Source organism: Triticum aestivum, chromosome 5D, assembly GCF_018294505.1.
Source record: "Triticum aestivum cultivar Chinese Spring chromosome 5D, IWGSC CS RefSeq v2.1, whole genome shotgun sequence".
Lineage (NCBI taxonomy): Eukaryota > Viridiplantae > Streptophyta > Magnoliopsida > Poales > Poaceae > Triticum > Triticum aestivum.
The window spans coordinates 28,752,152-28,776,525 of record NC_057808.1 but is presented as its reverse complement, the minus strand read 5'-3'; the positions used below and the strand labels follow the sequence as shown (position 1 = coordinate 28,776,525).

The window sequence follows — 24,374 nt, the reverse complement described above, 5'->3', positions numbered from 1 at the left end:
CCCTCCTGACGTGTCTGGGATGGACAAATAAAGAGGAAAATTTGAGTATTTTTCCGTTTGAGAAGACGCCAAAGATCGTCGGCTGTTTTGTCTGGCAGTAGCCGCCCGCTTTGCCGTCGTCGGCCTTCTTGCTGCCGACGACGAGGACCAGGACGCCGGCGTTGAACCATGGCCCGAACTGAAACCGGTCCACGGCTGCCCGCCTATTTGTACCACACCAACAAAGGAAAAGCAGCTCGTAAGTTACCGTATAAAGCGAAGGAAAGCGGTTTTCCCCAAAGGGCGTCCTCCCTTCCCCTCCCCATCTGCACACTGCCGCCACGCCACTACACTGCCGCCGGGACAGCTTGCTTCCCCGCTGCCTCGCGCCGCCGGGATCCGCCTAGGGCTCGCCTTCCCCGCTCGCCAGGAACCCCACCTCCCGCCGGCCGCCGCACCGTTCTCCGCCGGTAACGTCGCCCCCCTCCATGCCATGTGGGCCCCGCGGCGGCTACCTTTTTTTTCAGCGCCTTAAATCTTTGACATCTCTTCGCAGTCAGAGGAAAGCAAGCGGAACAGCGCGGGTCGAGGAAGGGGTAGGTGAGGAGGAGAGAGGTGGGAGATGGCCGGCGCTGGGAGGAAAGTGGCCGTCGCCGCCGTGCAGTTCGCCTGCACCGACACGGTGGCCGACAACGTCGCCGCCGCCGAGAGGTATGGATTCGCCCAGGTCCCGGTGTCTCTCCCCCTGTCTGTAGTACTAGTAACCTACCCAACCCAAGAAACCAAACCTCCAACTATTTTATCTGACCGCAGCCGGTGAATCTTACGGTTTAAGCAAAATGTAGTATTTTTATTATCTGTTGCTATAAAAGAGCAGTATTGTGGTTTGTAGGATTTCGGTGATTGGATTTTGATTTTGCTAAGTATGACTGAGATGAAGTACTCCAATTCCTTGCGTCAGGCTTGGATTTTACCATGGGCTAGCTGTGTTAGGTTTTGGGCTACGCTTGTGTTAATTTCATTTCCAACTAATCTCCTAGCTCTGAGTTAGACACTGAAGCTACATAATCTCTTGGATCTCAATTGCTTTGTAATTGCACACCAGATCTGAATTACGTTTTAAGGGAATAATTACAATGTTCTGAGCACAACTTGCTTTTTACTCGACCCAATGACCTTTTATACCAATTAGTGTTTCTCATATTCCACAAGCTGTTCCCATACTTTATACCTTCCACTTGATCTGATCTCAACAAGTGCCTTTATCTACTGATTGCGCGCTTCTGTCTGACTAGGCTATACACTATACAATGAGAATATGCTTCTTTTTGCCGTTTCGAAAAACTGATGCCGATAACAGAATATCACCTGATACAAATTCCACCGAACGAAAATTAAGAAAACCAACCAATGGCAATCAGTTGCTCCTGCTTTATTAATAGCCTGTTCTAACCGCAAATACGAGGTACTGTGTCATAAGCTTTGTACTATTACACATGGGATCTTGTGTATTCCATGATAAAAATGAGAGCGCCATCCATTTGCACTAGGTAGCCTGTTTAGTGGCTCTGTACAGTAACCATCACAGAGGACATCCAGTTGGTGTGCCTCACCCATATCAGCAGTTATTCTTCTTTCTCCATTTCAAAACATGTATTTTAAACCATTTTCGTCCACATATTTTGGATAGACAAACCAAATGAGTCAACTGGGAGTGAGGACTTCACTTCTCCACAACAACCTTGTCATTCCAAAGAAAAAAAAACTTGGTGATCTCCATATTTATTTGTTTTTAACCGTGACTGGCCTAATGTCTAAATGAGTCACACTTTCTGTTGCCGTATGTTCTGGTGGAAAATTGTAACCATGCTATGATTCCTCCACGGACCATAGATTCTTGTCTACATTTCAATGTGCAGCTTTTGCCTGAAGTTATTTGCATAGCACCTTAGTTTGGTAAAATATGTTGAAGCTCTCTATCACTGGTCTTGATATCTGAATTTGGGAAATTTTGTTTTACATGTGTTAACTGTTTTCATCATTGACTCTGGGGATTTTTTGTTCTAGCTCTGTAGTGATGATTATTTTGATAAGTATTCACCCTTAATGTCAGGATTAATTCTCTTGCCACCGTTTCTCTTTGCTAGCGAGCATCTTTGCATGAAAAGTAACAGTGCAGAACCAGAGTCCATGGTTCGTAGTTCACCTTTTCTAAGGACTGTTTGTTAGTGCTACACGTATGGCATTTTGTGTACAATTTGTTTGTGAAGAGGCTAATCAGCATTGGATAATTGCGCTTAGTCATCTTTTTTATATGTGTAGAGCCACTTTATGAAGCTGCCATATGCTTTTTCATTCATTGTAGGCGTGTAGCAAAATCATGTTGTAAAGATTGTAGAGCATCACTTCTCTTGTCAAAATTACACTTTTCCATAGTTACATGCACATGGAAGATCTGGAATGTGCTTCTGACTTGTGGTACTGCTAGAAATTAAGAGTTTTATGGTCTCCAACTATTATTCACAGTGACAAGAAAGGAAGCTATTTCCTATGGTTTTTTTAGTTGTCACTCGTATCTGTCACGGGGAATACAAAAGAACCTGAATTGCTGATCATTTGTATTTCAGGTTGATTAGAGAAGCTCATAAGAAAGGTGCGAACATCATCCTCATTCAGGTAAACCCATATGATAAATAAATGTGATGTTCATTGATGAGTGACAAAATTTACGCTTGCAATATTTCTTTCGAGGCAGGCATGGCAGACATATGAATTCGGATGTATTCCGCCTTTAGTTTCACAGCAAAACGAGGACAATAAGACATATTTAATTCTCCACTTACATTTGTTAAATTCTGTAGGAGCTATTTGAGGGGCACTATTTCTGTCAAGCTCAAAGGATGGATTTCTTTGGGCGTGCCAAGCCTTATAAAGAGAACCCGACTATAATGAGGTAGGGTAGCTTGTTGTGCTTGAAGCATGTGGACTGCTGGCTAGTGATATTTTCAGTCAAGTGTCTGCAATATTTATACATACACTTCGTTTTTCATTGTCCATAGAATGCAAAAACTTGCAAAGGAGTTGGATGTTGTAATACCTGTAAGTTTCTTTGAAGAAGCGGGCAATGCTCATTATAATTCCGTGGCCATTATTGATGCTGATGGCACCGATCTTGGTCTATACCGCAAATCACACATTCCAGATGGACCAGGTATGACTTTACAGTAGTGTTCGCCTAATACAGTATAAATTCTAAGTGCACTATCTGATCTAGATAAGCGCTTTCTTTTGTCAGGTTATCAAGAGAAATTTTATTTCAACCCGGGTGACACTGGATTCAAGGTAAACATTATTCAGTATCTGTATAAGATACCACTTTTGGTTAAACAAGATCTAAATATTGTAGCTGTGGCTATCATTGTTATTGTTAGGAACTTTCTTAGTAAGACCACCTTTTGTTGATGCAGGCTTTCAAAACCAAGTATGCAACAATTGGTGTTGGTAAGTTAATTTTATTTGCACCGATACCATTTATTTATTTAATTTTGTCACAGTAGCTCTGTTAATGATCAGCGTGACCGATTAGTAAATTTGCAGCTTTGCCTATCATTACTGACCCTGTCATCCATGCCTTGGTAGGAATTTGCTGGGATCAGTGGTTCCCAGAGACCGCAAGGGCTATGGTGCTACAGGGGGCAGAAATATTGTTCTATCCCACTGCTATTGGTTCTGAACCCCAGGATATGAACCTGGACTCCCGCGAACACTGGAAGCGTGTCATGCAAGGCCACGCCGGCGCTAACTTGGTACTGTTAGCTGTTCTGTTTAATGTCCTTAAATGGACCCGTATCTTCTTTCACGAGTCTAAAAGACATTTCTTCTATTTCTAAATGTTTGTACCAGTTGGTTCAAGAGTTCTCATGGTTTCGTGATTCACCTTAATGTGCCCAACAGGTTCCTCTTGTTGCTTCTAACCGGATAGGGAAGGAAACGGTTGAGACTGAGCATGGGAACAGCACCATAAAGTTCTACGGGAATTCGTTCATCGCAGGTAATTCACAGCTTGTGTGTGTATTTTACAGAGGAAGGTGCAACAATAAAAGCATGACTGGTATGATCATTATATATGACGACTGTGTGCGTGCAGGGCCAACTGGAGAAATCGTGAAGCTCGCAAACGACAAAGATGAGGAGGTGCTGGTCGCGGAGTTTGACTTGGACGAGATCAAATCTACGAGGCACGGCTGGGGTATATTCAGGGACAGGCGTCCTGATCTATACAAAGTGCTACTGACGTTGGATGGCAAGACATCATCATCATCCTAGGTTCCACTTTTTTGAAGAGGACACGAGGTCCGCAATACCGGGAGAACACCAAACGGTAGATCGATCTTCTTGTCTAGCTTCGCCCTGCATAAATAGTGATCGGCCTCTGCGTTTCCAGCTTGGTGATTTTCGACCGATACATAACATGAATAAAAATACCGTCATGTGATGATGATGTGACCGGAACCAGAATATTTGAAATGAAAGCAATATGAAAATGATGCATCGCTGCTTCACAGTTGCTCAACCAACTGTCTGTAATGCGGACCTATCAACCAAGTGTCACATGTGTTGTGCTCCTTTTTCATCATCAAACCAAGTCGATGCAGGGTTCTTGTGAGCCTAGAGTGCTTTGCAGCCTGTACTTAGTAAGTCCATTTGGATGAACCTTTTTTTTTGGGTGCACTTAGTAAGTATTTTGATTTTTTTAATAATCTATTAAAAAAGGCCAGTTGGGCGAATATAGGAAAAAACGCCCGTCGCAGTGGTGGGGCTGGGGCGAAATCTGTCACGTCCCCAATGCAGAGCCAGTCCTCCTTGCTGACGGACGATGAACGGGACGCGGTCGACCCCACGTACGACGGGCCCACGGGCAGTGTGTTCCACTTGCACACTTTCTCTGAAATCTCATCCCCAATTCCCCTCGGCCTCATCCCCAATTCATCTCTTGCCTTGTGCTTGACAATTCTTCCGCACCCACGCACAACCGCAAGAAAGACCTGAGCATAGTACGAGCTAGCATGGCGGAAGCTCTGCTTCTGCCGGTGGTACGCATCACGGCCGGCAAGGCGGCCGACGCGCTCGTCCAGGGCGTGGCCGGCATGTGGGGCGTCGACGGCGACCGCCGCAAGCTGGAGCGCCAGCTGCTGGCCGTCCAGTGCAAGCTGGCCGACGCGGAGCTCAAGAGCGAGCTCAACCCGGCCGTCCGGAGATGGATCAAGGACCTCAGGACCGTCGCCTACCAGGCCGACGACGTCCTCGACGACTTCCACCACGAGGCGCTGCGCCGTGAAGCCCAGGTCCGCGAGTCGACCGCCCGCAAGGTGCTCGGCTATTTCACCCCGCTTCTGTTCCGTCTCACAATGAGCTGGAGGCTGAACAGTGTCCTCAACAAGATCAATCTGCTTGTCGCGGAGATGAGCGCTTTCGGCCTGGAGAACCACGCGGAGGCGCCGCGTGTTGTTCTTTGCCGGCAGACGCACTCGGCGCTGGACGACACCGCGCAGATCTTTGGCAGAGATGCCGACAGGGAGGCGGTGGTCAACTTGTTGCTCGGCCAGCAAGATCATCAGAAAGTGCAGGTCCTGCCCATCTTTGGGATGGGCGGTTTGGGCAAGACCACGCTTGCCAAGATGGTGTACAACGACCCCAAGGTCCAGCAGCATTTTCAGTTACTCATGTGGCACTGTGCGTCGGACAGCTTCGAAACCGCTGCCCTTGTGAAGTCCATCATTGAGTTGGCTACGAGAGGGAGATGCGACATTCCGACACAATCGAGCTGCTGCGAGGGAGACTTCAGGAGGTCATTGGCTGGAAAAGGTTTCTGCTTGTTCTTGACGATGTTTGGAATGAAGTACAGCAAAAGTGGGAGGATACCCTGAAATCAGTGTTGTGCTCCGTCGGTGGTTCTGGAAGCGTTATAATCGTCACGACTCGGAGCCCACGAGCAGCGTCTATAATGGGCACGCTTCAAACCCATGAGCTGGCACATCTGAGTGAAGAGCACTCGTGGAAACTGTTCTCAAGGAAAGCTTTCAAGGAAAATGTGCGTGAGCAGGCAGAATTGATGTCGATCGGCAAGCGTATTGTCAGCAAATGCAAGGGGCACCCTCTTGCTCTGAGTGCAATGGGGGGTTTGATGAGTTCAAAAAGACGAGCCTGGGAATGGGAGGCCATTGCAGAAAGCAGTATTGGGGATAGTGTTACAGGCAAACAAGAAATCATATCCATACTAAAATTAAGCTATCGGCACTTATCTTCTGAAATGAAGCAGTGCTTTGCCTTCTGCGCGGTCTTCTCCAAGAACAGTGAGATGGAAAAAAGCATGTTGATCCAACTGTGGATGGCTAATGGGTTTATTCAAAAAGAGGCAGGAATGATGGATTTGGAGCAGAAAGGCGAATTTGTTTTCAACGAGTTGGTTTGGAGATCCTTTCTTCAGGATGTGGAAGTGAAACCATTTGATGACCCAGCTTCAAGGCATGGTTTGGTTGGATGTGGGATGCATGATTTAATGCATGACCTAGCAAAAGATGTTACGGATGAATGTGCAACTATACAAGAGTTGATTCAGCAGAAAGCATCTGTAAAAGATGTCTTTCACATGAAAATATCATCAGATGAATTGGAACAATGCCATGGATTACTGAAAAGTAAGGAATCTCTCCGAACTTTGTTAGCACCGTCATCATCACAGAAGGATCTTAGCAAGTTAAGGCTGACATCATTAAGAGCATTATCTTGCCGTGGCCTTCATATCCGACAACCCATAAATACAAAGCATTTGCGATATCTTGACCTTTCTCATTCTGAAATTGTTACATTGCCAGATTCGGTATGCATGTTGTACAACTTGCAGTCGCTGAGACTCAATCATTGCCACAAGCTCCGATATTTACCTGAAGGCATCAGAACCATGAAAAACCTCCACCATCTCTATCTCTTTGAGTGTGATAAACTGGAGCGGATGCCCCCAAAGATTAGTCAACTAAGCAACCTGCACACGCTAACATTGTTTGTTGTGGACACTGGAGATGGTTGTGGAATTGATCAACTCAAAGATCTAAAATACCTTAGCCACCGGTTGGAACTATACAATTTGATAAAAGTAGAGAGTGTGGTGGATGCAAAAGAAGCCAAGCTCTATCAGAAAAAGAATCTAAGTGAACTGTCGCTATGCTGGGGTCGTCGAAAATATCATGGGCCTCAAGATGATGTTGGTAACATGGAAGAAGTATTGGAGGCTCTTGCACCTCATAGTGAGATCAAGGTATTGGAGATACATGGTTATGGTGGCACTAAATTCTCGTCATGGATGATGCACTCTCAGATGTGCCAGTGCCTAAGAAAACTCATAATCTTCAACTGCCCAAAATGCAAACATCTCCCATCGGCTCCGCTGTTGGTCTCCCTCGAGTATTTGTCCTTAGGCTACATGGATAGCCTGACCATAATATGCAAGGACACTGATGTGGAGGTTGAAGGATGCAATGCGTCTCATCAGATCTTCCCAAAACTAAAAAGAATGGTCTTAGAAAACTTACCAGAGTTGGAGAGATGGACAGAAAACAGTACTGCAGGGGAACCTCATAGCTTGGTGATGTTTCCTCTGCTCGAAGAGCCAAGTATGTATGCCTGTCCGAAGGTTGCAAGTGTTCCGAGCAGCCCAGTTCTAGAGAAGCTGCGGATAATGGAAAGTTACAGTCTTCCAATCAGCTCAATCGCTCATCTGACAACGCTCTCTGAGCTTGAGTTTGGTGGAGAATTCATTCGTTCTGCAAGCATGCCTTTGGGCTCTTGGCTATCCCTCGTGAAATTGAGTGTTAGCTCACTGGGTGATATGATGCTGCCTCCAGAGGACCAGCAAAGCCATAGGCCCTTGGAAACCCTTCAGAGTATGTGGCTATCTGGTCCCAATTGCTTTGAAACGGCATCCACTTTGTCAAAATCGCACCTGCTGAGGCTCTGGGAGTGCTTTGGTTTTGTTGAAGAACTGTGCATTTCTGGGTGCGACGAACTTGTCCATTGGCCAATGGAGGAGCTCCAAAACCTGACTCGTCTCCGTTTTCTGCGCATTAGCTCCTGCGTTAAGCTCAAGGGGAAGGGCTCGCCGTCTGATAAAATCCTTCCGTTGCCCCAGCTGGAGATGTTAAGCATTTACAACTGTGGCAGCTTACGGTATATTCCTGAGGTGGCTGCATCCCTTGATGAACTAGTGATAGGAGAATGCACATGTTTGATGGCGCTGCCTTCAAATGTATCCAAGCTGAGGGTGCTCCGGATTCAGGGCTGCAATGGCTTGAAAACTTTGCCCAATGGCCTCACCTCTCTTGAGCAGGTGACAATTGAGAGGTGTACAGGGATAGAAAAATTCCTGCAGGACCTCCTCCAACGGCTCCCAGCACTCAAATCCTTGAAGATAGTTGGTTGCCCCAACTTGCAAAGACATTGCAGACAAGGTGGGGAGTATTTCCACTTGATTTCCTCTATTCCACATAAGGACATTCCAGCAGCAGAAACTGAGTCTGGCAGGATGAACCAGACGTTTTTAAAGAGGTTAATGCCCTCCTGCTGACTCTCAAGTCTCAACTGAGGTGCGTTTGCTCTCTTCTGTTATCTATACTCTTTTGTGCTTCCTTATGTGTACTTGATTGAATGATTTGTGAATACCTGGAGCTTATTCTTTGCTTCTACTTCTGCAGCAGCGTAGGATGAATGCGGTGTTGCGGTTTCATGAAGAAAGGGGCAAAGAGCCAAAGACTGACCTTGTCATCCATGCCTTGGCAGGAATTTGGTTTCCAGATACTGCAAGGACTATGTTCTACAGGGGGCAGAGATATTGTCCTATCCCACCGCTATTGGTTCTGAACCCCACGATATGAACCTGGATGGCGCTAATTAGGTACTTTTAGTTGTGTCGTAGTATTCTGTAATATTTATTCCATTTCTAAATGGTTCTACCAGTTGGCTCAACAGTTCTGTGAGTGACCTTTAAGTATGCCCAACAGGTTTTCCTTGTTGCTTCTAACCGGATAGGAAGGGAAACTGTTGAGAGACTGAGCATGGCAACAACACTATTTAGTTCTACGAGAATTCGTTCATCGCAGGTAATCCAGCTTCAGTGTGTAGTCTTAAATTACAGAGGAAGGTGCAACAATAGAAGCATGATTGATATGTATGTGCATATGCAGGGCCAACTGAAGAAATCGTCAAGCTTTCAAATGACAAAGACGAGGAGGTGGTTGCAGCAGAGTTCGACTTGGACGAGATCAATTCCTGATATATACAGCGTGCTGTTGGGGTATATTCAGGGACATGCGTCCTGATCTATACAAAGTGCTACTGACGTCATCATCCTAGGTCCCACTTCTATGAGAAGGACATGAGGTCCACAATACCGGGAAAACAGAGGGTCCAGGAATAATACATCTGCTGCACCAAATGTTGAGGTATCTCTGTGTTTGCAGCTTGGTGGTTTTCCACCAATATAGCATGTAACGATGTGACCAGAAACAAAAATGTTTGAACATGAAGCATAATAATGCATCACTGCTTCACAGTTGTTGAAACATTTTGATTATACTCATACAGTTACTGATTTTAGTTACTGACAATGAAGTAGTGGATCATAATTGGCGGAATCAGCATCTTTGACCCCCCAAGATACCATTTGCTTTGGCTGTGATGCAGACCTATCAACCAACTGTCACATGCCGGGTGCTCCTTTTTCATCACCAAAAACCAAGTCGATGCAGGGTTCTTGTGAGCTTAGAGTGCTTTGCAGCCTGTACACACGCTCATCCTTAGCTGGGGAGCATCATTGCGACTATGTCGAGGACAAACGCGTCTTTCTCTTGCTGATTCTTGTAACTGAATCCTTGACCCGTGCATCTGCTTCTTCTTGGACAGACAGAAGAGGAAGTAGCAGTAGATCGACGATGGATGCAAAAACTGACCAATTTTGTTGCGATATTTACATCTCTTTGGAAGGACACTCTTAGGACTCTTTGACGATAATAACTCAAAACTTATTAAACCAAGAAACTAAATCCCTGTTGTGTTGGTTCTTCTCTTTTGACTGTTATATTGCAGTCTGCTGGTTGTTGCATTCCTCCTCCTCATCATCATCAGCAAGATGGTGATGTTCCTCCGGCTCCGGGTGGGCAAAGTGGAGCTTGAGGCGGCCGTCCTCCCGGCAGGCGTGGAGCAGCTCCCGCGACGGTATCCTCACCTCCCGCAGCACCAGCCGGCCGCCCCCGCGCTGCGCCCTCAGGTACTGCCACGGCTTCCCGGCGGCGCCGATCACCGATATGGGCGGGGGAAACACCCTTTTCCTCGCCGGCATCAGCGTCTCCTCCTGGTCGTCCTGCTGCCGCCTCTTGCAGTCTTCAATGTCGTCGTCGGCCACGATGTCGCCGAGGTCGAGGTCGCCCGAGCTCTCGGAGCTCTCCGAGCCGAGGCCCTCGGTGCAGAGGCCGGGGTGGCGAGACGCTGCCGCCTTGGAGCTGGCGCCCGAAGGGAGATGGAAAGGTGGTGGCGGCGGCGGCGGCGGAGGAGGAGGAGGTGGAGGCATGACGAGGCCGTTGATGATGGAATAGTGGTCGTGGATGATGGGACAGTGGCGGCGGCCTCGGGCGCTGTCGTCGAACGCGTCCATCGCCTGCGGCGGCGGCGGCACCAGGCCGCCGTCGTAGCCGTAGGCGCATGCCGTCGCGGCCATGCGCGCGCTCGCGCGTACGTGGTGGTGAGGTGAGGTGGAACACTGGAACTCAAACTCTCTTCTCTAACTCCGTTGCCTGTTGGCGCGGTCGATGGGGTCCGCCCGTCCGTGGGTAAATTATAGGGGGCGGGAAGATATGGGGGTCGGGACTCGTGGCCAGCTGCAGAGTGGAGGGGAGGGGAGGGGAGGGCGGTGGCGGGCGGCTCCGTGCCCGTCATGATAATGCTATCGCCTTCGGCTACGTACGGTTTTGGGCCGCGAGAAACAGATACTGCTTTGCTGCTTGCTCTTCGGCCCCTGCATCATGGGTTCCCGATCGATCGGTCGGTGTGGTCTCATTCTCAACGGCTCCCATTTGCATGTATTTCGGCTGCAGAATCGTGCAGCATTCGTAGATGATTGATCTGTAGCCGCATCACGTAAGTGTAGGTATGGGCATGATACCGGCGGCCCCTCGTTTTTAGCGGCGCAAGCAACATCTGGTGTAGAGTAGCTACGTTGCTTTTGACCAGAGTGCTTATACCCTCCATGCTCATATATATCACAATAATATTTTGATCACGGGATCAGAATAATATTCTGATCACAACCTCAACTGCCTGAATAACGCGCTTGAACTTCCCTCTGTACGAACCCGACCTTCGGGCTATCTTCGCAACCGTGTCTCCCCGCGCGAATTATTCTGGTTAGTTGTGTTCTATATGATGTTAGTGTAATCTAAAAACGTTTTTAGCAACTAAATACCCGTTTTTAATAGGAATCTCGCTCGTTGGCGGATTTTGCTCTCGGGTTGTGATGAAATTGCGTTTTTTGCAATTTTACTGTCTGAGTTGTTCGACCTGAACTTCTCTCAGTGCTAGGTTGAACTTCCGTCAACATTGTACAAATGTGGCTTGCAATATACCGTTGGAAAGCCATGGACACCGGTATCATGACCCAAGTTAAAATTTTGGCAAAATTTAAGCGGTTTAAGAGCAGTTTTGAAAACCGTTTATTCTTCATACAAAAAACGTGAATCGTATTTTCGATCGCATTTCTAAACAGTTTATCGGAATGAGGCAAATAATATGGCATTGGAAAGCTACTGTAAAACCACTCCTTCCACATGTTGAAAGTTTTCTCTAATTCCCTATGGATAAAAAGTAATTTGGAAAATCGTAGAATTTCGCAAACCAAACAGCAGAGTTCGTATTTTTGATGCCATTTCTAAACGGCTAATCCAATTGAGGCAAACGATATGGCGTTGGAAAGCTTATGAAAATGCGCTACTTTTTCATTTTAAAAGTTTTTTCTAATTTTGAAAGGTTTAAAAGTAATTTAGTAAACGATACAAGTTCCACAGAGTTTGTATTTTCGAGCTAATTTTTTAACCGTATGTCCGAATGCAGCAAATGATATGGCGTTGGAAAGCTTGAGGAAATGCGAAACTTTTTGGAATATATTGTTTCTCCCAATTCCTTACAGTTTTAAGTGAATTTTGAAAATGGCTAAAAACGTATTTTCACCGTAATTTCTACAAACTTTATCGGAATGGGCCAAGTAATATACCGCTGAAAATATATGGAAAATGCGACACTTTTTCATGTTGATGGTGTTCTCTGATTCCTAGCCCTTTTCAAGTAATTTCAAAAACGGCGAGATCATTCGTTCTGCCTTTATCGCGAAACAGATTCTTCGAAAATGCACCGCGTGAAGAAGTTGAACTTCGTGGCATGTCTACTTGAACTTCACTCTGTTTTTTCACGTGTTTTTCTTGCTCGTAGCTCTCCATCCTCTCACAAGAACACTCACCGGAATTGAGCAAGTGATATACCGGTCGAAAGCTGTTGTAAACACGCAACTTTCCCGTGTTAATCATTTTTTCATAATTGCGACGGTTTTAAAAGTTCTTCATCCGAAATTCATTAAGTGTAGTAGTTGAACTTCCTGCTATTTTCATGTTGAACTTCTGTGACGTATTTTCGTTTATAATTTTCTCATTTATTCGTTAGTGTTACACAAATGATATTCCTTTTGTACAAACCTCTCTCACAATAATTTTTTTAACTTTCTCCCACTGAGTATTTGAACTTATAACAACAACAAAAATTGGACCTTGCCTTTTAATTCATTTTTCTCATATTAAACACATTTATAATTTGATTTTTTATTTTCTTTTTGAAATCAAATTGTTCCACAAATAATAACTAAACTTCTTCATGGTTGAGAGAATTATTTTAAAATGCAGAAAAACAATTTTTTGTGTGTGTTTTTGAACATGGAAATACAAGGTGAACCTCTCTCGCAAGAATTTTTGAACTTTCCCGGACAGAGCACTTGAACTTCTGTCAACAAACCTTTTAAGCTTTTATTTTTCTATACTTTTATTCTCACCTGAAATGCATTCCTTGCAGTAGTTGAACTTCTCGCTGTTTTCACTATGAACTTCTGTCACATTTTTGTGTATACATCAAATTACACACAATTGAAGGTTGAACATCATTTTTTGCCATTTTAAAACATGTAATTGGATGTCGAACGTCCCGCAATATAAATTATGAGCCGTGCACGGAGGTGCACGTGAACTTCTTGCAACAAATATGAGGTTTTTATATACTTCAAACTTCTCTGTTATTTCAAATTGAACTTCTTAGTCTTATTCTTAAATAAATGTTTTCAAATAAGCATCAACCATTTTTTTAAATTGAACCTCATACTTTTATTTTTCATAGAAATGGAAAGAATTTGAGTTTTCCGTAAACATCAAACTACTCGTTTTATTTTAAGTTGAACTTCTTTAATTTTATTAGTGAGTAACGAACAAAACCTATGTTTTTTAATAAATATTGAACTTCTCTTTTTTCATAATTTGGACTTCTTGGTTTATTTCTTTCAGCATCAAAATATCCTAATTTTGTCATAAATATTGGACCCCCTCCATATTATTTTTCTAATTAATTTTTCTAAACTATTTTTTGTTATTTTAATTTGAGCTTTCGTTGTGGAAATATGTTGAACAGGTGGAACTTTTTGAACTTTCCCGGTCTGTGCACTTGAACTTCTAGCAACAAAAATTTTGGACTTCGCCTTTTTACTCTTATTTTCTCATACGAAAGACACACCATGCAGTACGTGAATTTCCGTCTGTTGTCAATTTGAACTTCTCCCTATTTCACTTTAGTAACGAAAAAATCTGAGTTTTTTATAGACATCAAACCGCTCTAACTTTTTTTCAACTTCTTTGTGTGCTTTTTAGGAATGTGAAAATTGGAGTTTTGTTAGAAGCATTGGATTTCTTCATTATTTCGAATCGATCTTATTGGTCTTATTCTTTAGTAACCGAAGAAACCGAGTTTTCAAATAAATATCAAACTGCTCTGCTTTTTAAATTTGAACTTCTCGGTTTTAATCTTTAGTATAGGGGAAAATCTAAGATTTTTATAAATATTATACACCTTCATTTTTTTAGTTAGGATGGTGTTATTCATTAGTAGCGGGAAAAGTACTAGTTATGTAATAAACTTGTTTTGAACGGTATATACAAATTTCAAATGATTTATTTGGAAATAGTAGGTGGACATTTTTATTAAACCAAATATATTCCAAATGAAAGAGGTTCTAATGTTCTTACAAACTTCTTTTGAAGTGCTCCGTTATTTCAATTTGACCTTCTTGGGGTTTTTTTAAACATGGAAAATATTTTTGTGTTACATATTTTGAGCTTCTTTCTTATTTTTTATTTGAATAGTTTGGTTATCCTATTTCAATAATACAAAAATCCATGGGAGATTTTTTTACACCCATAACATTTCATTTGAACCTTTCAATTTATTAAATTTGAACTTCAAGAGTTAACATTTTTCTAGGTGACCCTTCATTTTCTTCTTTGCTATATAAACATGGAAACATTCTATTTTGTAATAGACATTGGACCTCTTCGTTATTTATATTTGAACTTCTTCGTTTTATTTGTTTTAGTAATGGAGAAATCCTAATTTTCTAACAAATATCTAACCGCTTCATTATTGAAAATTGAACTTCTAGTTGTTTTAGAACCGGGAAACAACATTTTTTTAATAAACATAGGACCGCTCCGTTATTTTTAATTTGAAGTTTTTTTTGTTTTTGTAATAAACATCGAACCGCTCCGTTAGTTTTAATTAAACTTCTATTTTCTTTAGAAATGGGGAAAGTACGTTTTTATAGTCATCAAACTGAATATTTTATTTGTAAACATTAAAATATTCAATTTAAAGTTAACCTTCTTGGTTTCTTTTTTACAAATGGGGGAAAATGTATTTTAATAAACTTTGAACTACTCTATTTTTTAATTTGAACTTCTTGCTTTGTTTATAAACGTAAGATACACACGCTGTTGTTTCATTTTAATTTGATATTTTTTAAAAACCAAAATAAGATGATACGCAGTAAACCACATAGGCCGGTACACACATAATTAAGTTATCTATTTTGTTCTTTTTTCAAACTAAAAAGTGCGCTTCTCGTCCGACTTCACTGAAGAAATATTTACTTAATTCATTTTGTGTGTGCAGTGTTCTGATTTTTGCAAACTTCCCCATTTCATGTCTCCAAACTATCTTTTTTAAATGTCCTTTAAATTATGTTTTTCCTAAATGCATGAACTGCTTGACAACACTCTTTGATATTGGGATTCTTGTATTTTTGAAACGTCTCTTTGTATAACTAGATTGGTTTGGTAGTAACTCCCGTGAAATCAACACCCATCAGTCAAAAAACCTTTAATTAAAATGTTTAAAAGAAAACTTTAACTAGTACGCTGTTTGCAGAATGCAAGTAGCATTAGCAGTACCCACGCATGTTCTTCTCCAAACAAATAGTATATTTTTTTACACAAGGCCGTGCTTGTTTTCACACCACACCTTTTCGTCCTAATCTGTACATCTTCTTTCCTAGAACTAACCACCACCACATGTTTATTCTTTGTTCTCCCTCCTCCTTTTAACTTTGTCTCTGCTCATGCTTAGCAACTGAACCCGCAAGCTAGAGATGATCATTTCCACTTTGGTTCAGGCGCCCGCATGACCATGGTCAGAGCAACTCGGGAGGATCTTGGTGACGCTAGACACAAGCAGCGTCATCCTTGGCCGTGTACACCCTGCACTCAATCCCTGCCGGAGAAGGCCGTATCTCTCGACCTGCTACTTCTTCAGACTTCGACCTGCTACTTCTTCAGAGTCTGACCTGCTACTTCTTCATGCAAGATGGAGCACGACATGCTTGGCTTGGTGGGAAACATCGCTGCCGGAGGCCATGGCAACAACAACTTGGAGAAGATACTGTTGGGGAACGTAGTAATTTCAAAAAAAATTCTACGCACACGAAGATCATGGTGATGCATATCAACAAGAGGGGAGAGTGTTGTCCACGTACCCTCGTAGACCGTAAGCGGAAGCGTTATGAGAATGCGGTTGATGTAGTCATAGGTCTTCACGATCCGACCGACCCAAGTACTGAACGCACGGCACCTCCGAGTTCAGCACACGTTCAGCTCGATGACGTCCCACGAAATCCGAACCAGTAGAGCTTCACGGGAGAGTTCCGTCAGCACGACGGTGTGATGACGGTGATGATGTTGCTACCGACGCAGGGCTTCGCCTAAGCACCGCTACGATATGATCGAGGTGGATTATGGTGGAGGGGGGGGGGCACCGCACACGGCTTGGAAAAATCAACTTGTGTGTCCTAGGGTGCCCCCTGCCCCCGTATATAAAGGAGCAAGGGGGAGGCCGATTGGCCCTTGGGGCGCGCCAAGGAAGGGGGGAGTTCTCCTCCTAGTGGGAGTAGGACTCCCCTTTCCTAGTCCAACTAGGAAGAGGGAAGGGGGAAGGAAAGAGAGGGAGAGGGAGTGGGAAAGAGGGGCCGCGCCCACCTCCCCTAGTCCAATTCAGACTCCTCATGGGAGGGGGCGCGCCACCTCCTGGGCTGGTGCCCTCTCTCTCCCCTCAGGCCCACTAAGGCCCAATACTTCCCCGGGGGGTTCCGGTAACCCCTCCGGCACTCCGGTTTTCTCCGAAACCACCCGGAACACTTCCGGTGTCCGAATATGGTCATCCAATATATCAATCTTTATGTCTCGACCATTTCGAGACTCCTCGTCATGTCCGCGATCACATCCGGGACTCCGAACTACCTTCGGTACATCAAATCACACAAACTCATAATACCGATCGTCACCGAACGTTAAGCTTGCGGACCCTACGGGTTCGAGAACTATGTAGACATGACCGAGACTCGTTTCCGGTCAATAACCAATAGCGGAACCTGGATGCTCATATTGGCTCCTACATATTCTACGAAGATCTTTATCGGGCAAACCGGATAACAACATACGTTGTTCCCTTTGTCATCGATATGTTACTTGCCCGAGATTCGATCGACGGTATCTCAATACCTAGTTCAATATCGTTACCGGCAAGTCTCTTTACTCGTTCCATAATACATCATCCCGCGACTAACTCATTAGTTGCATTGCTTGCAAGGCTTTATAGTGATGTGTATTACCGAGAGGGCCCAGAGATACCTCTCCGACAATCGGAGTGACAAATCCTAATCTCGATCTATGCCAACTCAACAAGTACCATCGGAGACACCTGTAGAGCACCTTTATAATCACCCAGTTACGTTGTGACGTTTTGTAGCACACAAAGTGTTCCTCCGGTATTCGGGAGTTGCATAATCTCATAGTCATAGGAACATGTATAAGTCATGAAGAAAGCAATAGCAATATACTAAACGATCGAATGCTAAGCTACCGAAATGGGTCAAGTCAATCACATCATTCTCTAATGATGTGATCCCGTTAATCAAATGACAACTCATGTCTATGGCTAGGAAACTTAACCATCTTTGATTCAACGAGCTAGTCAAGTAGAGGCATACTAGTGACACTCTGTTTGTCTATGTATTCACACATGTACTAAGTTTCCGGTTAATACAATTCTAGCATGAATAATAAACATTTATCATGATATAAGGAAATATAAATAACAATTTTATTATTGCCTCTGGGGCATATTTCCTTCAGTCTCCCACTTGCACTAGGGTCAATAATCTAGATTACACAGTAATGATTCTAACACCCATGGAGTCTTGGTGCTGATCATGTTTTGCTCGTGGAAGAGGCTTAGTCAACGGGTCTGCAACATTCAGATCCGTATGTATTTTGCAAACTTCTATGTCTCCCTCCTTGACTAGATCGCGGATGGAATTGAAGCGTCTCTTGATGTGCTTGGTTCTCTTGTGAAATCTGGATTCTTTCGCCAAGGCAATAGCTCCAGTATTGTCACAAAAGATTTTCATTGGACCCGATGCACTAGGTATGACACCTAGATCGGATATGAACTCCTTCATACAGACTCCTTCATTTGCTGCTTCTGAAGCAGCTATGTACTCCGCTTCACATGTAGATCCCGCCACGACGCTTTGCATAGAACTGCACCAACTGACAGCTCCACCGTTCAATACACTACAAAAAATACACTTCCGTGATGATACGTGTTTGTCACAGTAGGTCGCATTTTTTGTCATGCATGTACATCCATGACGATTTTATGACAGAATCAAGATAGTCATACCTGTGCTGTCGTAGAAATGTTCCATGACAGTACCAAAATTATCATCACGGAAGTGTCCACTTCCATGACGATAAATCGCGCGTCACAGAAGTGCTTTCGTCAAGGGTGACCGACACGTGGCATCCACCGCAACGGAACGCCGTTAAGCTATCGGGTCCGGTTTTGGATCTGATAACCCGTAAACAGCCCCGACCAATGGGGATTTTCCACGTGTAAAATCATTATTGGCTGGAGGAAACACGTGTCGGCTAACCGTTGGGACAGATGTCATCCACTCATTGGACCGAAGGCGCCGATGATACGGAGACACTTGGCACGGCCCAACAGAGGCCCATTCCTGTGAAAAGGCCGGCCCGTTTGACTTGGTCAAAAGGTGGCGGGCCGGCCCATGGAAAGCCTGTTAACAGCCTGTTCGCATATAGCCCATTTACAGCCCGCTAACCCAGGGCCCGTTACGACCTCTCCGAATTAGGCCCAGTAGCGTCATCTGGGCGGTCCAATATGATTCCAGCCCGTTTTAACTTCCGGCCCATGTGTGGCCCATGACTTCTTTTGGCCCATATGAGGCCCTTTGTAACTCTTGGCCCATTAACGGCCCGTGGTGAAACTGGCCCGTAATGAACAGTGTATCACTTTATACCCATTAACGGCCCGTCATTCCATTGGGTCGTTTCCGGCCCAAGTTATCTTTCGGCCTTCTCAGGGCCCATTGATTCTTGGGCTCATTTGCAGCATTCGGTTACATACGGCCCGTTACTGTCATTTTCTGCTTGTGGGCCAAATTCAGCCCGTCATTACAGTCGGCCCGTTTGTGGACCGTTAATACGTTGGGCCGTTTTCATGTCAAAAAACCCGTTGGGCTGTTTTCATAGAGTTATCAAATACGGCCTATTAACGGCCCGTTATGGTCCACGAATAGTACGACCCATGATTGGCGAATTGTTGATACGCCCCGTAGAAGGCCCATGGATCCTATGGCCCGTATGAGGCGCATGGATCGTACGGCCCTTAGAAGGCCCATGGATCGTACGGCCCGTAGAAGGCCCATGGACCCTACGGCCCGTAGAAGGCCCATGGATCCTAAGGCCCGTATAGAAGGCCAATGGATCCTACGGCCCGTATAGAAGGCCAATGGATCCTACGGCCCGAAGAAGGCCCATGGATCATACGGCCCGCAGGAGGCCCATGGTTACAACAGTCCGTGTGTTGCCATGATTATTTTGGCCTAGTTACCAAAAATAGGCTATTGTGGCCACTAGAAAAACACAGAAAAAGAACTGCAGTGACTACAAGCAAACAACTAAACAAGACAATAAGGAAATAAATAAGCAAGCAATTAACGCTAGCTTATTACCGCTGTTACACATATTACATCCACTGGGCATCAAAGTTCGCCACTAGTGCAAATATAGGGAACAAAGCAGCATATTACATACACGGGCCGTCAAAATTGGCCACCAGTGCAAATAAACGCGGCAGCAAAACAAGAGCATAACTGAAACAACTTCAGAAGATCTCAAGAAATGTTATCCTGGGTATCCACCATGCTGGCAATAAGCTTAGCAAGCTTATTAGCTTTGTCCTGTTTGGCGCTAAAATCCTCCAACGCTTGCTGTTGCACCAGAAAGTATGCATCTGAATGCTCCAGGGACTTCCGCAGTCCTTCCGCTTCTTGTTGCAGCATAGCTGATCGATGTCTTTCAGCTTGTAGTTGAGACTCAAGAAACCGAACTGATTCAGACAGTGAGTTTGAATAGCTTGTGCAAGCAGTAGTGGCCAGTAACTCGAACACTAAACCAAGACAGGACTTTGGGGTTGTCTCGCTGTCTTCAAGATAGTCTTCCTTAGCTGTTTTATCAGCTTTGTTGGAGACCAACAAGGATGTGTCACTATCCTGAACCTTATCTGCATTACTTCCTTTACCATTTCTTAATAAGGCACTCTTCCCCAATATTCTGTCAGCATTCTAAAAGAAGAAACAAGCAGACACATAACAAGTTTAGCATGTACTAGTATATGAAACTCATTTCGGTGAACCAGTTCATTAGTAAGGTGGACATGATTAAACTACCAAGTCTTCTATTGCCAAGTACTAGTACATAATAAAGCATCAAACAAACATATATCTATGTCCTATGGTCACTGCATTGTCTTGCCAAATCAAAATAGAGACACGGTTCAAATCATATCAGTTCAAGACAAAGCAGTAGTGAAAGAATACAAAGCGTGGGAAACTACACGGCATAACAAGATTTCAGATGGGTACCACGGGTCTACATGTACAACAACACTATTGGCTCTGTTGTGATGCTAGTAATGTGCATGATATGAAAGTCAACTGTATACACAATTGAAATTGAAATCAACAGAGCTATTGATAAGAGCAAACCTGTTAAAGAAACATGCGTGAACATACCTGCTGTGCCATTGGAGTTTCGATTGGATCCTTCAATTTAAAAATAAGTTTGTATGAGTAAATACAGTGATACAAGAGCAAAGCAATCATAGTTAAAAAAGGCGCGCCTAAGCGAGTGCTTAAGCACGCCTAGGCTCTAGGCGTTGGCAAAACGCATTGCGCATAACTACGCTTAATCTGTGCATAACTGCGCATAAGCATGCGCTTTGGTCAGTAAAGCGCAGGGCGGTGGTAAAACGCACAATTAACGCCTAGCGCTTTTTTGAACTATGATAGCAATGGAATCTTAAATTAGAACAGTTGTTCTTTAGGTTTAGGCACTTGTTCTACATGAACAGAGTACAGTAAGATGCAAGAATATAATACTTAAAAATAGAAAATGAGCTCATAGACCTTACCACATTCTTGGTTCGGGACTAGTACAGAACAAGGCGTTCCCAGCCATCGTCCAGTAAATGTGTCTCAGGAGAACGTAAGGGAATTTGATGAGTTTCTTTGCCGGTGAAGTACGTTTTCTTCAGGTAATTCCGATACTGCCACCAAGCATTCTTGAAGATAGTAGAGGTATTAGCACATGTTACCTCATCCTGAGTTTCCAAATCGGTCCTTCTCTATAGAGAAAAATGGGAAAGTTTGCTGTATTATAACCATCATGGAGGTAGGATGTATGGGACAAAGCAAAGTAATTGCCATGAATAACATTACTTACACATAACTCCTGGACAAACACCTGCAACTGGCATTTTCCTTCATCTTCAGTATAATATTTCCAAGATGGGAAGATACACACATACGACTTAACAACATCAAATGCGATAGATGCTAAACTACGACTAGCTGGTTGTGCTTCCTCCACAGGAATAGGCGTACTAACTGGTGGAGTTGGGGTTCGCCGTGATAGTACTGGCCCTTTGGGCACTGGAGCTGCCTTACTAACTGCTCTTGTTTGGGAGCTCTGTGGTGGAGATGGTGCTGTGTCAACAGGAACTGGGTTACTATCGGCTGGGGTTGGGGTTAGATTGGGTGAAGCTGGTTCTCTGTCCATCGCAGTAGGGGTACGATCTGCGAGAGTTTGGGTTATGTGTGGTAGGGCTGGTTCTTGTGCATGTACAACCGGGGTGCTATCTCCACCAAGAGGTGGCACTGTTTTATTTGAAGACCGTGTTTTTAGTCCGCTAGATACTGGCATCACCCACTCCAATTCAAATGGCTGATAAACAGGAAACATAGTTGAATGTACAGACATTGTATGAGAGACAGATGCAATAGATAGTGTGGAAAAAAGAGGGCATGAAATAGTTGACATGTATATTGTTTAACTAAAATGGATAGCATGACATAATTTCACATATATGATGTCTATCTAAACTGGATAGCATAGCATAACATAATTCAAAGATATGATGAATAACTAAATAGGATCGCATGACATAATTCACCTACATGTTATCTAAGTAATCAGGATTGCATCATTTAATTCACATATGTGATTTATATGATAAACAGAGGGCATTCGATATGATGTCTGAACTAAGAACATGGTGTTGAGTATTGTGTATATGATGTCTAAACTATGCAATGCAAGACACCATATGCATGATATGAGCAGTATAATCGTGCCAAGTTAGAGCATACACCTCGGTGGGGGAATATGACTGTCATCTGTCTCTGAATCCATCTCTGAGGAGCTATCGGGACCCAATAAGAGATCTGCTTCGACAGGTAGCACTGTCTGCACTGAAGGCCTTGTTTTCGCTCCAGCTTTTTCCATCTCCCACCCAAATGGCTGATTCACAGGAAGAGTAGTTTAATGTAGAAACATTGTCGACAAATGGAAATGTAATGAAGAAAAGGATGGGCAAGATATCATTCAAATATATGATGCCTGGTTAAACAGGATGACATTGCACATTTCACATATATTATGGCTGGCTAAAAGACATGAGACTGCATAATTCCCATATATGATATAGAAACTAAATAGGTGGCATTACAGAACATGTCTAAACTAAGCAGATGACATATATGATGTCAAAAGTGGGCACTGCAAGGCAACATATGCATGATATGACTAACATCATCATGCCAAGGTAGAGCAAACACCTTGGGGGGTAAATAGGAGTGGTCAGTGGCGTCTAAATCCGCCTCAGAACAGATATCTTCCTCTGGATTACAATCTGGAGAGGGGTAGGGAGGGTTTGCCATTGAACCCACCATGGAGCGATGTCTGCATGACATTGTATTGCCGCGCAAAACTCTTCTCTTTTTCTCTACATGTTCAGCATGACTGTGTACAATATCTGACATGCATATGAAAAAAATATGGTGAGATTATGTAAGGAGAGCATGCAGAAATTTAGAGTGATGGTAACAACCAGTGGATGGATCCAAAAATAATGATAGCAGGTTGATGATTGCTTTAATTTAATAAAAAGACAGATGATGATTGCTTTAATTTAATAAAAAGACAGATGATGATTGCTTTACTATTTGTTTCCCACCCAAGATGAACAACATAGGCATACCCTAGGTGAACCAGATATTAGACAGACATACTATTCATTGCTACCTCGATATGTGCCCCACAACTAATTTAGAACTCAAGTTTGAACATTAATTTGGACCTGACTTGGAGTCCAAGAGGTGAACAGGACGATAAAGTAGCAGGTAATTTTAAGCAATGCATAACATAAGCAGAAACAAAAGAGTGCGACCTCTCTTGTGGACCCGTGTACTCCTCAGGTTCATCTGCTGAGTCAATGATGGTGATGCCATTGCCGTGGGTGCCGGCGGCAGGGAAGGAGATCTGAGGTGGCGAAATACGGTCAGGAGTCGTGATGTCTGGTTTGGTGGATGCTTCTGTCGATGGAGCAGCTCAGGTGAGGTGGACGGCGTTGCGGCAGGAGCAGGACAAACCACACAAAGTTCCCTTCGACACCTACCTGTAACTGAAGTAATTCTATAAGGGCTCATTTGGCTTGCATGATTCTAAAAACGCAGGGATAGGAAAAACACCGGAATAGGATAGGAATGCACATGGTAAACAGAGCATTTGTAAACACATGATTTCTGTCAACTTGGGTGTTTGGTTTACAGGAATTGGAAGAGCAGAGGAATGCAAAGAAACATGGCCAAAATAAAGTGAAACCATATGAAAGCGTGTACAGTTAGAATGTTATTCTGCCACTAATGCACTTGGTCTTGTTTTCATGCATAGGATTTTGAAAAGTAGGTCCAGGTGAATGTTTTGCTTCATCCCTTTCAACAAAATGCATGAATAATTGAATAGTAGAGTGCCATTGGAAAATTCCCTATTGCTATGTTTTTCTGTTGAACCAAAATAGCCCTAATGGATCGACATGAATGTATAGTAATAAGTGATGCAACAAGTGTACAACCTCTTTGCCGTAGCCGTGTAGACCTCAGCATCATTGGGTTGGTCGCTGAAGCAGTTGAGGCAGAGGTGGCTGTCAGAGGTGTGGAGGAAGATCTGAGGAATCTGTAGACAGTGTCCAGGGCACTGCTCTGTTGTGATGGATCGTTCTGTCGTTGGAGCAGCTCTGGTGAGCCGTAAGACGTCAAGGCTGAAGCAGCACAAGACAGACATCGTCAATCTCAA

The 24,374-nt window shown here is 43.9% G+C and overlaps 2 protein-coding genes and 1 pseudogene across 2 annotated transcripts; 2 read left to right on the top strand and 1 right to left on the bottom strand.

Moving 5' to 3' along the window:
* Window positions 1-226: 226 nt before the first annotated feature.
* On the top strand, window positions 227-4,552 carry LOC123119214 (N-carbamoylputrescine amidase). Its single transcript, XM_044538924.1, has 10 exons — window positions 227-449; window positions 536-690; window positions 2,607-2,655; window positions 2,841-2,932; window positions 3,039-3,190; window positions 3,275-3,321; window positions 3,447-3,480; window positions 3,619-3,785; window positions 3,934-4,030; window positions 4,127-4,552. Exons 2-10 carry the CDS (start codon window positions 602-604, stop codon window positions 4,303-4,305), a joined length of 906 nt encoding a protein of 301 aa, XP_044394859.1. The 5' UTR covers window positions 227-449; window positions 536-601; the 3' UTR covers window positions 4,306-4,552.
* Window positions 4,553-4,891: 339 nt separating this feature from the next.
* Window positions 4,892-9,665, top strand: LOC123119216 (putative disease resistance protein RGA3; annotated as a pseudogene).
* Window positions 9,666-9,677: 12 nt separating this feature from the next.
* LOC123119215 (protein FAF-like, chloroplastic) lies at window positions 9,678-10,885 on the bottom strand. The gene has a single exon (XM_044538926.1). The coding sequence runs from the start codon at window positions 10,742-10,744 to the stop codon at window positions 10,106-10,108; it is 639 nt and encodes a 212-aa protein (XP_044394861.1). The 5' UTR covers window positions 10,745-10,885; the 3' UTR covers window positions 9,678-10,105.
* Between the last annotated feature and the right edge of the window lie 13,489 nt (window positions 10,886-24,374).